Raw genomic sequence first — 13,784 nt, forward strand, 5'->3', positions numbered from 1 at the left:
TGACGTCATGGAACGCCATGCTTATATATGGGCACCTGGACGCCATCTCGGCCTTTCGTGGATGGAAGTCGGCTCCTGGTATGTGTCCTCTTTTCTGCGGATGCTAAATGGGTTCTTGGCTCGAGGCCTCCAGGTCCTGGTAACTGAAGTCGCCCTAAACTGGCTGGCATATCTGGGCTAGTCGCAAGCCTTTGCGGGGCCCGCAGGGTGAGGATTGTAGAGGATTGCGCGTTGGGTGCGCGCTCGACCTAAGTCAACACTCGGGTCGCTAGGCTGAGCTGCGGAAAAGCCTCGGCTCGCGTGCCCGGCCTCTGATGAAGCTTATGTTGGTAGGGACATCTGAGACGGTTGATGAATGCCAACAGCTCTGATGGCGGTGCATGCCGAGTCGCCCGGCGGTCTTTGTTACTGACCTCGGCCGGAGCCACTTCCTCCAGGAAGGCGGCGATCGAGTAGTCCACGTGGTTGGCTGCATTCCGCAGTGCACCATTATTTCAGTCAGTAGTTCTGAACCTTAGCTGTTAAGTGCTCTTTATGATACGTTAACTGCACCCATTACAGTTAGAAAGTGCGGGTAGTGTGAACGACTAGCATGGGTGATAAAAAACGATCTAATGCTGCTTAATTTAGAACCAAATGAACTGAAAATAAAAACTAATCTTTTCCCTAGGAATGGTGCTAGGTACGAGTACAATGTGGCTTTTCTTTGGCGACTGATGGACAGGTAAGAAACGTAAATAGTGGGAATAAAAAATTTGCTTAGATGTGGTCTTTTTGTTAAGCCCGTGATGGTTTAAGAGTAGTGGACAGAAGGGATTTCTGAAAATTTTATTCTGAGGCTTAAATAATATTTATGACATCGATGTTTACAGTGGCTGCACAGGATGTTTTATTGGGTATTTTTTATGTCTTGTTTTCTAGTTCTGTGCCAAAGGCGTGAGAATGGCTGCCGCTGGGGTAAGTTCCCTGAAGAAGGGAGGTTAGGTTGGAAGTCTACTTGATGTGCCACAATGATGAGTTATATTTGCTACTCTCGACTGTAAGAATGACGAGAATTATTACCACCATTATCCTAACTGAGGCACACAAAATGGTGATTTAGAGAAAATAAAAATTGCACCTAAGTTGACCTGAGACTCACCTTCCCTTTTCAGATCCTAAAGTCCAAGATTCACACTCTAGCCATGGGAAGACAGGTAAGAAACCTTTTAATAGTTGGTACTTACCCAGGACTTTCCAGTCCCTTTTCTGAGGGATTGCACGTTGCCAAATCCATGCTGATACTCAGGGTTTTCCCCCCTCCCTTTTCAAACGTGAACTTCTGCACTCTGATAAAGTGGGGGACACCTGAAGAAACAGATACTATGATGTTTGCATAGTTCAGCAGATTGAATCCTGAAGAGATGTACCATTTGTCTGAAGTGTCTGGTGTAAAGCTGTTTTGCAGGTAATCGCATAAGCAAAGTACCACTATTAATCTGGCTTCTCCTTTTGTCTAGGCACTAAAAAGAACTAACTGGAAGTTGGAATGGTAAGTAAAGTTAGAATTTAAACATCGGTGACTGGACAAATAGGACAGTGCCACCTGTGCCTTTTTAGGGTTAGCACCGACCATGAAGTGCTTGAGGTGTGCTGAGTGCATTAAGTAAATGCCAATTCCTTGTCCCGTTACCCTTCCTAAGGTGTCCTGATTTGTAAAAGCAGCCTGTATGATGATAAGCATCTACTGACTAAACGTGAAGGTCTTAATTATTAGCTCTACCTGATTTCAGGCGGTTTTTTTTTTAATTGGTGAGGAGAAAGTTGGTCTTTGGCTGTTGTAAAACCACTCTTATTTTTTAGGTGGACTTGAGTCTCTGACATGTCTGAATTGGCTTTATTATTTTTGGTAAGTATCCATTGTTAACATCCTGATAGACTCAAAACTGTTAATGCTGGTACAATTTAGTACTTAACTACTGAGCTACTAGTGCTTATGCCCTGTGTTTGGTCAGTTAACGCATGTTACGCATGCTTCGAATGGGGTTTTCATAATGATGTTGATCAAATGTCTGACCTGAAATGAGCATGTAGACAAATTTAACACTGAAGAACCCTGGGACAAGTAACACTGAGCAAAGACTTTAATGATATTTAACATTAATACAAGATGTTTTGTTTTCCCTTCTAGCTGTTGAATGCACATTTATATCTGGATGGCATGCTTGAGGTAAGACGGAAGAACAGCTTTTGGCTCCTGGTACACAGATTCCTATTGTTGCTGAAATGTCCTGGTCTTCGTACTTGACCGCTAGTGTTTTCTGGTGGTGCAAAGCCTCGGGCAGTTTTGGGAAATACAGTCTAAAGAAACACTTTCTTTTTCAGACCCGGATTTCGGAGACATTTAAAATAAAGGTATGTATTATTATGAATCTCAGCTACATAATAAGCAAGTTGCTGTTAGTGATGATTTTTGAAATTAAAAACAGATGGGAATCTCTCTGAAAAAGAGTGAAGATTTTTTTGTAACTGAAACAGTACCTGGGGAATTTTAGACATTTTCCTATTACTATCTGTTACTAAATTTGAATTAATTTCTGCAGGTGTGAAGAGTGGGGTTGACTACATATCCTGGAGTCAAGAGTTTTAAGTAAAGGTATAGTAGTTTTGAGTTGGGCTTCCATGTGAAGTGGTTTAAAGCCGATACAATGATGATAACATAGTTCAGCAGACTAACAGTGATGAGCAGTACTGTCTTTCGCTCCTATCTGATGTATCTGGCTGCGACCATCATTTATAACCTCAAAAAAGGCCATTGTCTTAAATGTTCAGGGGTTTGCATGACTAATGTGCCATAACATTCTCACGGGTATTAATTGAAGGATTAAGAACTCTATTTGGAGAAGTACAGGTTAATGATACAGTTTGTGCACAAGTTTTTATGTCATACATATAAATCTGTAGGTTACAAAATTGTTTAGCTGTTTTTGTTTTATTGTGTGCTTAGATTTATAGCAATATTGAACAGAAAGTACCGAGTTCCCACATGTCCTGTAATTACACAGGATATTGCTGTCAATATCCAGCTACCAGAGTGGGCCTTTGGTTAAGTTTACAAACCTACAAGGACACATCGTTGCCACCAGAAGCCCATAGTGACATTACACTAGGGTTCACTGTGACACCACAGTGAATAAGTGTGTAAGTGTTGGATAAGTGTATAATAGAACAGTTACCATCATATTATACAGAATAGGTTCACTTCCCTAAATGTTTTTCCAAAAATTAAAAATAGGGGACATTTGTAATGAAATTTTTTTTCCTCCTCATCTTCAGACAGGCAGACAAGACCTGCTACCCTGAAGATGTCCAGGTAAGACAGTTCTTGGTGTATATATATGAAGTTAGAATGTAACCAGTGATGTAGTGATTCTGCCAAATGAAATAGGATGATATCACTCATAAAACCGTTCCATTTTGATTCTGAGGTTACTTTACCAGCAAGCATCAGGCGAGCTCTTTTTACCACAATTAACGTGTGTTCTTTGCTTTCAGGCGTTGATTGCGGCCGTCATGCAGCTGGCCGACCACTGGAAGGTAAGCCTCGGAAATATCAGTGCTGTTTTATTCCAGAATACATGATGATCTCACCCCAACTTGAACTCTCTCACTGATTGCTTGATGAAAATGGAAGATCTGATATTCTTTGTACTTCAAATACCATCAGAATTGAAGTAAGGAATCGTGACTAAAAATGGCTCTTTTTTGCAGGCAGCTGGATGGATGCTCATGAGGTAGAAGATCAAGCCATTTTGAATTTTAATAAATTTTTTATAAGCCATCGGATCAAGTCTTCTTATTTCTACTTAATGGGATGAAGGAAGGAAAATAGGACATGGGTGTACATGAGCCCCCCTGGCAGTAGATAGCCAGTTGGCATTTTCATTTGTATTTCATAGGATGTCTTAGGCTTGCAAGTGCAGTTTATACTGAGGAATAAACAGTCCTCCCCTTGGTGGTCCCCTTTAGCATCCAAACCGGGCAAGTGAACCATCAATCAAAACACGAGCTTATGCAGATAAAGAAAAGCAGGTGCTCTTAATGTCAACTAGTGGTGGGAAAACTTCCATTTGCTGTAAACACCATGGTGGTGTTGGGTCTTTGGCCAAAATTGACATGTGAAGGGGAGTGACTGGTTATCTTAGGGATGGGTCTTGCCCCCAAAAGATGCATATTAAAAGGAAAGAAAATGTAAAACTAGCAATGGGGCATGTTTACAATTTTGAGGTCATTGGTACAGTAGTTACAATGTCCTTGTCTTTAGAAGATCAGTTTAGAAATGCTGATTTAGCAAATAACAATTCTGGAGGCATGTACTCAGATCAAGTTAATGAGAGTATTAGTTAAGCTCATAGGTTGCCTTGTTAACTACTCCAAGACATCATTAACTTGGCTTGCAGCTTTGATGTCTAGTCCAGAAGGACGATCAAATTTCCAATTTAGTGCTTGGAGTTGGAACATTGAGCTGCAAAGCTGAATCTAGATGAAAGTGGCCATTCCTTTTCTCCATATAATAAGTGCTGTTGGTTAAAGTGTGTTCTGGTCCTCTCAAGTTATGAAGAGATACTGGTTCAACTTGGCACTGGCCACATAAAACTTTGAAGTTTTATGCTTGCTGTTCTACAGGACAGTTCAAGTGACCACATTGCTTTCGGTTCCAGTTCGTTACTCAGATGTCTTCCCACAGGCCCTGACCCTGAAATGGGGCCATCCCCACCAGCACTAGTTAATGTTATGTATCTGTCCATGTTTTCACCTGCTCAAATGTAACTCCATGAAAGGGATTTGGTCTTGGCATTGCAGTGTTTCCAAGCTCGTTTTTTCAGTAGGTGGTTTATATTTACTGAACAAATTGGGTGTGATCAGGTAAAATCTTTTAAGTTTTGGTGACTCAAGGCTGAAGGTAAAACACCCTGGTTTTGAAATGGGGAAGTTACAGAATCCAGGAAACAGATTTGTCATTAGCAGAATCAATACAGTTGGCCCTCATTCATCATGGTTAATGAGTTCCAAACTCTACCACGATAAATGAATTTTTGCGAAGTAGCATTCTTTATAGTCGTCCCTCCCCACTTCCAAAAAACCGCGACGAGTGAAGCTGCGAAAGTCAGCGCAAAGCTGCGAGGGACAACTGTACCCTGAAGAATCTCGGGATGGGAAGGGCCAAAGCCCAGGACTACCAAAAAGTCCCAGTGGTGTATTTGCAAGAGGGGCAAGCTGACGAAAGGATTGGGGACCTTTATGGAACACCCTGTATCCAAACGTGGGGCTGTACGGATTAAAAAGCTGACTAGCACCAGTGGGAAACTGGACTAGGATGTCAGGTGTGCCCTCAAGTTTTAGGAACCTGTAATTCTGTAACCTGTCACCTGTGTGGGAGGTGTAGGAGGTGCTGTTACAGCACTGGTAACTAGTTCGAATCACTGCTCCCGGGTGTATACTTAAATATACTTGATTAGGGCTCCTGAAAAATAACCATTTACTAAGGGAGATTGCATGTAATTCCTTGGAGGAACACATGACCTCAACCCCATCACAGCAATTCTAACATGACAATTCCTGCATGTCCTGCCAAGAATTCAGAGGGTCTCGTATAATTACACTCAAGCTGGAAGGCTGGGTTTGATCATTCAAAACCAGTGCTTGTTCTCAAAATGTCACAGCTTTGAGATAAAATTTTCTTTTTTTTTAATCCTCACTCAAGGATATTTCCCCATATATCTTCAGAGTAGGGGGGATGGAGAGACATTGATTAGCTGCCTCCTGCACGACCCTGACCAGGCACGACCCTAGGTCCATGCCCTTGACCAGAATTGCACCTGAGACTCTGGTACCAGGGCTGACACTCCAATTACCGAGCCAAACTGGCCAAGGCATCTTTAAAGGGATCTCAAGCTCCTTAACATTTCTGGGCTTGGAAGTCAAGTTTTATGCTTACTCCAGGCACAGAATTGGAGTAAGTGTTGGTTGTTGCTGTGTACAAATGAGGAAGCTGAGAATGAATTCTTTAAGTGAGCGATTTACCCTAAACGTTGAAAGGTCAGGACTAAAGCGAGCCCAGCAACAAGCTACCAGCACTTGAGTACAGAGGCCTTGCTTAGGCTGGTCTCTGGGCTTCTTCCCTGCATGGCCTCTAACAATTCGCTGTATCATATCGTTATGACCCGTTGATCTCTCCCCTACTAGGCTAAAAGCCCCAGGATGACCACAGTTTATCCATATTCATGCCCTCAGCTCTTAGCCAGAGGTTGGCATGTATTAGTCAATTACTCATTTAATAATTGACCCAACCTATTTACTGAACACCAAGTAGTGTTTTAGGTGCTGGGAACATACTGCAGAGAACAATGCAATAAAATCGGCCCTCTTGGAGCTTACCTTCACTGGGGCAAAGTAAAACGTAGTGTATCAGAGGATGTGACTAGTGCTACAGAGGGAAAAAAAGCAGGGAAAGGGGCAGAGGGTGCTGGCGGGAGACTGCACATTCTTCTGAACATGGTTGTCCAGGAATTCTTCACCGAGAGGCATTTAAGCAGACAGTTTTAGGGAGTGAACAATGCAGTATCTGGAGGAGTTGCCAGGGTCAGCTAGGGCAGAGGCCTGGACATAGCTGGTGCCTGGTGAACAGGAAAAGCAAGGATGCCAGTGAGTGGAGCAGACAGCTTGGAGTATGGGGGGACATGGTCGGGTAGGAAGCGGGGTACCGTGCATGGCTTCGATATTCTCATAAAGACTGGCTTTTCTCTGAGATAGGAAACCACTGGAGCGTGCTGAGCCTGAGTGGCATCTGGTCGACCTTCCCTGATGTACTGCTGAGGGGTAAGGGATTCTGTACATTCTTGCTTATCAAGTTTATCTATTCTTTCCTCTTACATAAGTGCCATTTTCAGATTTGGAACTGTTTTGAGACATATTTAAAGATTACAAATTTTGGTAACACCTTAAACACAGCGTTGGGTATTTGGCAGATATTTTCTCAAAAATGAACAAGTGTGGAAGAAAACTGATGGTATTTGTTGCCGGTGATAATATTGAGTGAAGCCGTTGAATGAAAATTAGAATTTTGGAAAAGCTTGCACCTGTCACCACATTCTCAGCTTCTCCATACGACTTTGTGATGGGCTCAGTGGTGGTATCAATACTTGTGATTTCTAAGAAACTGTATAATGAAATGAAGATTTGCATCACTTGGTGAAGAAATAATTACAAAATGATGAGCATGTGGTATCATAAAATTACAAATAGGGACAAGTTATGTTCAGAATAGATGGGCCAGAGGACTTTTAGGAAAGTTCATCTGCGTGATTCAGATGCCGCTTTGCAAGTAACCGTGAAGGAACTTGTCACATTTTGGTGTAGTATCAAGGAAGAATGTCCATCCATTACCAGAAAAGGCTGTTAAATACCCCTACTTTTTCCAACTTCATATCTGCATGATGCCAGATTTTCTTCATTTATTTCAACCAAAACAACGTGTCCCTGCAGATGGAATGCAGAAGCAGATAAGAGAATCCAGTGTCTTTTTTGTTGTTGTTGTTCAGATAGAGTAGGAGAGAAAGAGAGGAAGAGAGAGAGAAACATTGACGTAAAAGGGACACATCGAGTGGCTGCCACCCACACGACCCAACGAGGGCCAGGGACAAACTGCAACCGAGGTATGCACCCTTATGGGAACTGAACCCCAGTCTCTAACTGCTGAACAGGCCGACGCTCTAACCGCTGAGCCAAACCGGCCAGGGCTCCAGTGTCTTCTTTTAAGCCAGGCATAAAAAAGATATGCAGAAATTAAAAAAAAAAAAGTCATTCTTCACTAATTTTTGTTTTAGAAAATTATTTTTAAATAAAAATATGCTATTTGTGTTAATGTAATGGATGGATATCTATGCAAGAAACCTGAATTCCTACTATAGTAGTAGACTTCTCCAGAGCTCTGTGGGTCCTCAGTAATTTAAAGACTGTAAGGAATCCTGAAACCAGAAAGCTTGAGAAGCTTTAGGTGACGAAATAGACTAGAGAGGTTAAGTGACTGGACCACAGCTGGTAACGAGTGGTAAAGCCGGGAGTTAAATCCAGGTAGCTCTGGCTCACTGTTCTTTCTGCTGAGTCCACTGTCTTGAATACAGAAGTCTGACGTAGGTGTGCGCTTATTGCATGACTTATGTGTGCAGTTATGTAGACAGCTAATATTTTCACTGTGTACCTGGTTATTTCTCATGTTACGAGTAACAGTCTTGAAATGAAGAAAGGTATGCTTACGGCAGTATCCTTAGGATGAGTTATGCTGAATAAAAATCAGCAGCAGGGAATGTGATCACTGTTACAGAGAATTCTGGTTCTTCAGATGGAATTCTGGGAGAAGACAGCAGCTGTAATAGATGCCTTGTTTTATTCAAGCACAGTCCAAGAGCATCCTGACACATCTCAACATGGAGAAATTGTTCATAAGAAGCTAGTAACTACTGATGTTGTAGCTGGCAGTCAGTTCCTTTGTTTTTATTTTTGATTGACTGATTGATTTTGAGAGAGAGAGGAAGAGAGAAGAAGAGAGAGTTAGAAACATCGATGAGAGAGAACACTGATTGGCCACATCCTGCAGGTCCCTTACTGGGGATTGGGCCCACAACCTGGGCATGTGTCCTGACCGAGAATCGAACCGGCGACCCCTTGGTGGTCGAACCAGCGACCCCCTGGTGGACGTTCAACCACTGAGCCACACTGGCCGGACTCCTTTGTTTTTAAAACATGCAACATAGGGTACTAAATTGCCTAGGAGGTTGGGGATTGGATTTGAAATAAACTTGACTTCCAATTTACAATTTAGTTTGCTTTTCAAAATCTTGGTTGTCATTTTCAACTTTATTACTAAATAGTTCCTTAATTTTTTTTTTTTTTTTTTTTTAATCCTCATCTGAGGACATTTTTCCATTTTTTGTACAGACAGAGTGGGAGGGAGAGAGAGGAAGAGAGAGGGAAACATCGATGTGAAAGGGACACATCAAGTGGTTGCCACCCGCACGACCAACCAGGGCCGGGGACAAACTGCAACCGAGGTACGTGCCCTTAGCGGGAACCGAACCCGGGTCTCTCCGGACCACAGGCGGACGCTCTAACCGCTGAGCCAAACCGGCCAGGGCTAATTTTTGAGCAAATGTTTAAAATGTCACTCAACCTCAGTGGTAAAGATCTAAAATAGTGACGTTTCCCTGAATCTCAGAATAAGCTTGTGTGTATGGGTGTGTGTGTGTGTGTGTTCTGACAGGCTGGACTAAAGAAAAGCTGAGTGACACACCAGGTGACCAGATCTCTATGCCAATGCAGGACTGCTTGACCTCTGAAGACCTGGGGCCTTTGGTATTTGTAGCCCATAAAACATTATACAGATTTGGGGTGTTTTCTGTAACTCAATTCCAGCACAAAAAGACAGTATTTTGGTCAGAATGAGGCCCTACACAGTGAATAGTGACTTTATTATATTTAGAAATGAGGTGACAGCCAAGCAGGATAAATGGATGTAAAGCTGCATTTTCTTGCCCAATAAAGGGCGTTCTCAAGAGAATCTCTCCACTGAGCCCTGCCAGCAAGGATCTTCTGCCCTCGGTGCACCCACACATGGGAAAGACTGGGTAAGGACCGACTTTAGGGGACACTCTGTCTAACGGGGAACAGTTCTCTGCAGTCGTGAAGGACATTGACATTCTTCCCAATCCAGTGAGCCAGCCTGAGGCCCAGGGTGAAGCAGCTGCTGTTTTCAAGTACAAGATTGCTTAGAGCTGAGAAAACCAGGCAGGGGTGCGGGCTACTACTTGGTGTTCACACGGCACAAACCAAAGCCTTGTTCCCATTTGTAATTACTAATCATAAGGTTTTTTTTTTTTTTTTTTTTAATTTCTTTTTTTTTTTCTTTTTATAGTGGGAGGGAGAGAGTGGGAGAGAGGGAGAGAGAGAGAGAAACATCGATGTGAAAGGGACACATCGAGTGGCTGCCACCCACACGACCCAACCAGGGCCGGGGACAAACTGCAATCAAGGTACATGCCCTTAGCGGGAACCGAACCTGGGTCTCTCTGGACCACAGGCCGACGCTCTAACCGCTGAGCCAAACTGGCCAGGGCACTAATCATAAGGTTTTATTTGTGTCAAGAGAACATATAAGAAAATCACAATGAGCTCCAGTGTTCACTTTTTTATACATCTGAGGTTGGTTTAAGGTCAATATTTTTAGTACCGTAGAGGAAAAGTTACTCAGGGATTACTTAAAAAATAGAGATATAAACAATACTGACAAATAAGTTTACTGTGTTTCTTTTACTACAGATGATCAGTTTTGTTTAATCTTAAATTATAAAGTACATAGATATACCTGTGTCTGTTTACAAACAATGGACAGTCATACACTGGTGTCATGCCTTAGTTTCTCAGAGCATCTCCTCACATGATCTGTGGTTCTGGCCGGAAGAGCCTGTACCGTCGGCATTTCACATGAGCAGGAGGGAGAAGTGTGGCCTATGTGACTTACTCAAGGTGAAGCAGTGGCTGAGATTTTGTGAGTTTCAGTTCAGTGATGTTTTGCATTATATTACGTTTCTTCTCACTATTATGTTGATAATTGAAATGTCACTGTCCAGCTTAATTTATAGGATTCTCTTGATGATGCTGGTTAAACAGACTCCTCCATCATTAACTCACCAGTCTAAAGGGGCAAATATTGTCTCACTTTGCACACATGATCTGATTACTTCTGTCCTAAGTGAACAACCTACTATCCAGGTAGGAAAAGCATGATTAGAAAACACTTAGCCATTATGTTACTCCAACAAAGAGCCATCTTTCAGACCTCTCCAAGTAAAAAGAAACTCCAACAAAGTCCCAAACAAAGAGTTCCTAATATTGCATGTTATCGAGTCAAGACTGGACACCTTCTACTTGTTTCTTCATTGTGGTGAAGAATGTGGCCTGGAGCCCTTCCACCAAGGGACGTGTCAGGTCTGCGGCAGAACTCCGGATCTGATTGAGCGAAGAGGAGGAAACTTTTCCAAAGCTCAACTTTCTGGACGGTGTGGATGCTTCAATGAGTTCTTTTCTGCTTCTAACTCTGTTGGCCAGGAGACCTGAATGTGATAGGGCTTCAGGTCCTCAGGAGGGATAAAATCTGGGGCATTGCTCATTAGGTCTTGCCCCCGGAAGGATTTGGGGAAGGCTATGACATCTCTGATGCTCGGTGCTCCAGTGACAAGGCATATCAGTCTGTCTAACCCTGTGAGTCAAGTACAAAGTTAACAGATGAGAATGTAATCTGAGGGTGAGGGTGACTTAGTTTTTCTTTTTTTAAAAAATACGTTTTCATTGCCTTGGCCGGTCTGGCTCAGTGGTTGGAGCGTCGGCCTGCGGACCAGAGAGTCCCAGGTTCAGTTCCCGCTAGGGGTACATACCAAACAAACAAAAACAAAACAAAAAATACGTTTTCATTGATTTTTAGAGAGGAAGGGTGAGATGGAAAGAAACATCAATGTGAGAGAAAAACATCGGTTGCCTGCCTCCTACACGCTCCCTGCTGGGGATCAAGCCCACAATGAGGGCATGTGCCCTGACCAGGAATTGAACCGGGTCCTCTTAGTCCATGGGATAATGCTCAATCCACTGAGCAACACTGGCCAGGCGTGACTCAGTTTTTCTATAAAAACTATAGATCAGTTCCCTATAATAAGTTGCAATCAAGCACAGTTCCCTGCCTTTTTAGGGAACTTGTGAGGTTATTCTCTCATTTTAGAAAAATGCTTAGGGCTGCTATTCACATCCACTGGGACAGACAGTGACAGTAGGTAATGCTGCCCTTCCGCGGGGGCTGACTAAAGGCTGAACAAAGGGAGGTGCTGGAGGGCTCCAGGACATAGGAGGAGGTCCCTGTGGCTGAGGGTCCCCCATCTAGGTGGGCATGCTAGCCTTTCTCACACTTCCTTACTTGATCAAAGAAGCAAGGTGAGCATCCTCGGCCATCAGAAGGGCCCTGGCACATTCCTACTTTCCCACGAGCTGGCGGCTAGGAGCGGGCTTTCCAGACTCCTATCAATGTGTCTGAGCCCCCAGGGATTTGAGCAATAGTCACTTCCATTCTATTAAAATCTTTCCAATTCAAGTTATCAGTTAAGTTTTAACTTTATAACTGGTAAAAAGTATTCTTAAAATATATTATTGAAATGAAAACCCAACTTAAATTCTGTAGAACCCTTGGGCTCTCACCCCTACCTTCTTTACTCCTCCATCCACTGCTCCTTGAAGCTGGGAGCCCAAATTTGAGACAGTACAGTGGAATGAAATATGGCTTGTAAAAGGACAGATTGTTTACCTAAGGCAATTCCTCCATGAGGGGGCGCCCCGTAATCTAAAGCCTGGATCAGGTGGGAGAGCAATTTCACGTCTTCCTGAAATTCAAAAGATAATTCCATTTAAATACATGCCCTGGTCCACACAGTGTGCTTAGGTGCGAAAGCACAAATGAAGGTGAGTTAAAAAAAGACCTCAAGAGGTTTACAGTTAGTTGAGCAAGAAAATGTGACGTGTACAGATATTAAAACGTGCAGAGAAATGCCTGGCGCTCAGTAAATGTAGCTGTCATCACACTGAATGCAGAGTAAACCGAGCAAGGATGTGGAGGTGTGGGCTCCCTAGGGGAGGATGAAAGCAGGGACTGTCCTGTCACAGGAATCAGGGAGGACATGAAGTGACAGTGTCAAATGCTGGGAGGTAGGAGAGCTTGAGGGCCAGGAAGAGGCCACTGGACTGGTGACCACAGGGACTCTGGGGCAATGTGTGCAGAAACTCTGGGAGCATCTGGAGGTGGTTTGCTGACCAGGCCACAGATCAGAACCAAGCAGGGAGCTTTCAGGAGCAAACGCCAAAGCCTTACACAGGGCACTTTTTATTTAACTGGTCTGCGTCCAGGGGGTGTTCTGATTCTATTGTAGTGTGCAGCAAAGTTGGGAGCCGCTGGTGTGTGGCAGAGAAGCAGAAGCAACACATCCGACTCTTTTGAGAAGCTTGATAGTGAAAGGAATGAAAAAAAAAAAGGGCTGGCAAAGTGATGACTGGAGGCTTTGACTTGGGGGAGCCAAGTTAGGGCAGTTCACCATGCCCTTAGTGCTAGTCTGGGGTTCTGAGTTCTCCACAGCTGCTCTCAAAACCCAGTTCTTCCAGCCTGCATCACCCCGAGTCAGTCCACGAAAGTCTTTCAGGACCAGACTGTCTTGGATCTTCCTGAAACCCGCCCTAGCCTCCTACAGAACCACGAACAAACTGCAGAGTCTCAGCCCTGAGTCTGCAGACCCCTTCAGAATGTGGCGTACCCTCTGTCTCTGTCACTAAAATCCTCCCCGACCTCAAGTACAACTAACGTAGTACCACTCAGTGACATAAAGCCCGCTCACACCTCCCTCTTTCTCTGGCCCGATCAACGTTTTCAGTCTCATCACTGGGGAGGACGGAAGCTTGGGGTCAAGGGCCACCCTGGCTGGACTCAAGTCCTGGCTCTGCTTACTTCTGCGCTGACATGACTTCAGGCAAATGAAGCAGCCTCTGGTTCTCCACTGTAAAATGGGCAGAGTGAGGGTATTTAACTTAAAAAGTGACTGAGATTAAACGTGTCAGTGCCTATGAAATACTTAAGACGGTGCCTGGCACATAGAAAGCACTAGTAAGTAGCTGTTACGTACTCCTCACAGTCTTACACTAAAGGTAGGAAGATAAGCTGA

The 13,784-nt window shown here is 43.7% G+C and overlaps 1 protein-coding gene, 1 long non-coding RNA gene and 10 other non-coding genes across 14 annotated transcripts in view; 11 read left to right on the forward strand and 1 right to left on the reverse strand.

Annotated features, from left to right (window-relative positions):
* The window catches only part of LOC118637883, a 26,982-nt gene continuing 13,198 nt past the window's right edge, over window positions 1-13,784 (forward strand). For 2 of the 3 annotated variants that reach the window (XR_004960979.1, XR_004960980.1), the window contains exons 1-13: window positions 1-78; window positions 671-724; window positions 922-957; window positions 1,155-1,196; window positions 1,500-1,531; window positions 1,843-1,888; window positions 2,171-2,209; window positions 2,365-2,394; window positions 2,583-2,635; window positions 3,316-3,352; window positions 3,535-3,576; window positions 6,793-6,858; window positions 10,451-10,582. This is a non-coding gene — a long non-coding RNA (uncharacterized LOC118637883). Of the gene's footprint in view, window positions 79-670; window positions 725-921; window positions 958-1,154; window positions 1,197-1,499; window positions 1,532-1,842; window positions 1,889-2,170; window positions 2,210-2,364; window positions 2,395-2,582; window positions 2,636-3,315; window positions 3,353-3,534; window positions 3,577-3,750; window positions 4,363-6,792; window positions 6,859-10,450; window positions 10,583-13,784 lie in introns of those variants that run through there. The other variant, XR_004960978.1, reaches the window with a different exon arrangement.
* Window positions 301-380, forward strand: LOC118638050. The gene has a single exon (XR_004961017.1). It is a non-coding gene; the product is annotated as a small nucleolar RNA SNORD74 (small nucleolar RNA).
* LOC118638072 lies at window positions 781-841 on the forward strand. The gene has a single exon (XR_004961037.1). It is a non-coding gene; the product is annotated as a small nucleolar RNA SNORD75 (small nucleolar RNA).
* Window positions 1,004-1,084, forward strand: LOC118638039. Its single transcript, XR_004961007.1, has one exon. It is a non-coding gene; the product is annotated as a small nucleolar RNA SNORD24 (small nucleolar RNA).
* LOC118638068 lies at window positions 1,360-1,427 on the forward strand. Its single transcript, XR_004961033.1, has one exon. It is a non-coding gene; the product is annotated as a small nucleolar RNA SNORD77 (small nucleolar RNA).
* On the forward strand, window positions 1,705-1,768 carry LOC118638051. The gene has a single exon (XR_004961018.1). It is a non-coding gene; the product is annotated as a small nucleolar RNA SNORD44 (small nucleolar RNA).
* LOC118638069 lies at window positions 2,029-2,093 on the forward strand. The gene has a single exon (XR_004961034.1). It is a non-coding gene; the product is annotated as a small nucleolar RNA SNORD78 (small nucleolar RNA).
* Window positions 2,435-2,519, forward strand: LOC118638043. The gene has a single exon (XR_004961011.1). It is a non-coding gene; the product is annotated as a small nucleolar RNA SNORD79 (small nucleolar RNA).
* On the forward strand, window positions 2,680-2,759 carry LOC118638052. Its single transcript, XR_004961019.1, has one exon. It is a non-coding gene; the product is annotated as a small nucleolar RNA snR60/Z15/Z230/Z193/J17 (small nucleolar RNA).
* On the forward strand, window positions 3,393-3,470 carry LOC118638048. The gene has a single exon (XR_004961016.1). It is a non-coding gene; the product is annotated as a small nucleolar RNA SNORD47 (small nucleolar RNA).
* LOC118638042 lies at window positions 3,610-3,686 on the forward strand. Its single transcript, XR_004961010.1, has one exon. It is a non-coding gene; the product is annotated as a small nucleolar RNA SNORD81 (small nucleolar RNA).
* The window catches only part of DARS2 (aspartyl-tRNA synthetase 2, mitochondrial), a 23,616-nt gene continuing 20,682 nt past the window's right edge, over window positions 10,851-13,784 (reverse strand). Inside the window, exons 16-17 of the mRNA XM_036273520.1 lie at window positions 12,383-12,458; window positions 10,851-11,293 (exon numbers count right to left, since the gene is read on the reverse strand). Of these exons, the coding sequence (XP_036129413.1) occupies window positions 11,079-11,293; window positions 12,383-12,458 (291 nt within the window). The 3' untranslated portion in view covers window positions 10,851-11,078. The remainder of the gene's footprint in view (window positions 11,294-12,382; window positions 12,459-13,784) is intronic.

The sequence above is a fragment of the Molossus molossus genome, unplaced genomic scaffold (assembly GCF_014108415.1).
Source record: "Molossus molossus isolate mMolMol1 unplaced genomic scaffold, mMolMol1.p scaffold_m16_p_20, whole genome shotgun sequence".
NCBI lineage: Eukaryota > Metazoa > Chordata > Mammalia > Chiroptera > Molossidae > Molossus > Molossus molossus.